The sequence below is a fragment of the Meleagris gallopavo genome, unplaced genomic scaffold (assembly GCF_000146605.3).
Source record: "Meleagris gallopavo isolate NT-WF06-2002-E0010 breed Aviagen turkey brand Nicholas breeding stock unplaced genomic scaffold, Turkey_5.1 ChrUn_random_7180001880760, whole genome shotgun sequence".
Lineage (NCBI taxonomy): Eukaryota > Metazoa > Chordata > Aves > Galliformes > Phasianidae > Meleagris > Meleagris gallopavo.
The window spans coordinates 1-532 of NW_011144965.1; the positions used below are offsets into that span (position 1 = coordinate 1).

Sequence of the window (532 nt, forward strand, 5' to 3'; positions counted from 1 at the left end):
TCAACGTGTGTCACCCCTGTGGAGAGAAAGGTAGGGGATGGGGTGAGGGAATGGGGTAGCACTTGGTCTGCACCCAGGAGCAATGGCTGGCCTATTCTTGCAGTGCCAGCTCAGCGGGCTGTGGAGGAACGAACAGGACTCACTGATGGAGATTTCGGCACTGGCGGATGATGGAGGCTTCCAAGGCGAGTACCTCACCCAAGTGACCCTTGCTGGTGGCTGTACACGCATCTCTCCCCTGAGGGGAGCCCAGCAGCAGCCCAGTGAGGTGGCATGGCCCACCTTTGCCTTCACCGTATGGTGGGACACATTCTCCAGTAAGTGCCAGGGCACTAGAGCCGGGAAGTCTTCTTGGGAGTGCTTTGGGGCACCCCAGTGAAGGAAGGCTGTGAGTGGGTGTCATCTCTCTCCCATCCTGCCACAACCCCCAGATGCCACCACTGCCTTTGCTGGGCAGTGCTTCGTGGATGCAAGTGGCAGGGAGATGCTGAGCACCATGTGGCTGCTGCGTGAAGCTGTTGGGTCCCTGGAG

The 532-nt window shown here is 59.6% G+C and overlaps 1 protein-coding gene across 1 annotated transcript; it reads left to right on the forward strand.

Annotated features, from left to right (window-relative positions):
• Nucleotides 1–6: 6 nt before the first annotated feature.
• LOC104916281 (avidin-like) lies at nucleotides 7–526 on the forward strand (the record flags this gene model as incomplete). Its single annotated transcript, XM_010727328.1, has 3 exons — nucleotides 7–30; nucleotides 104–317; nucleotides 432–526. Coding segments are annotated over 3 exons (333 nt in total), but the record flags the coding sequence as incomplete, so codon positions are not given.
• Between the last annotated feature and the right edge of the window lie 6 nt (nucleotides 527–532).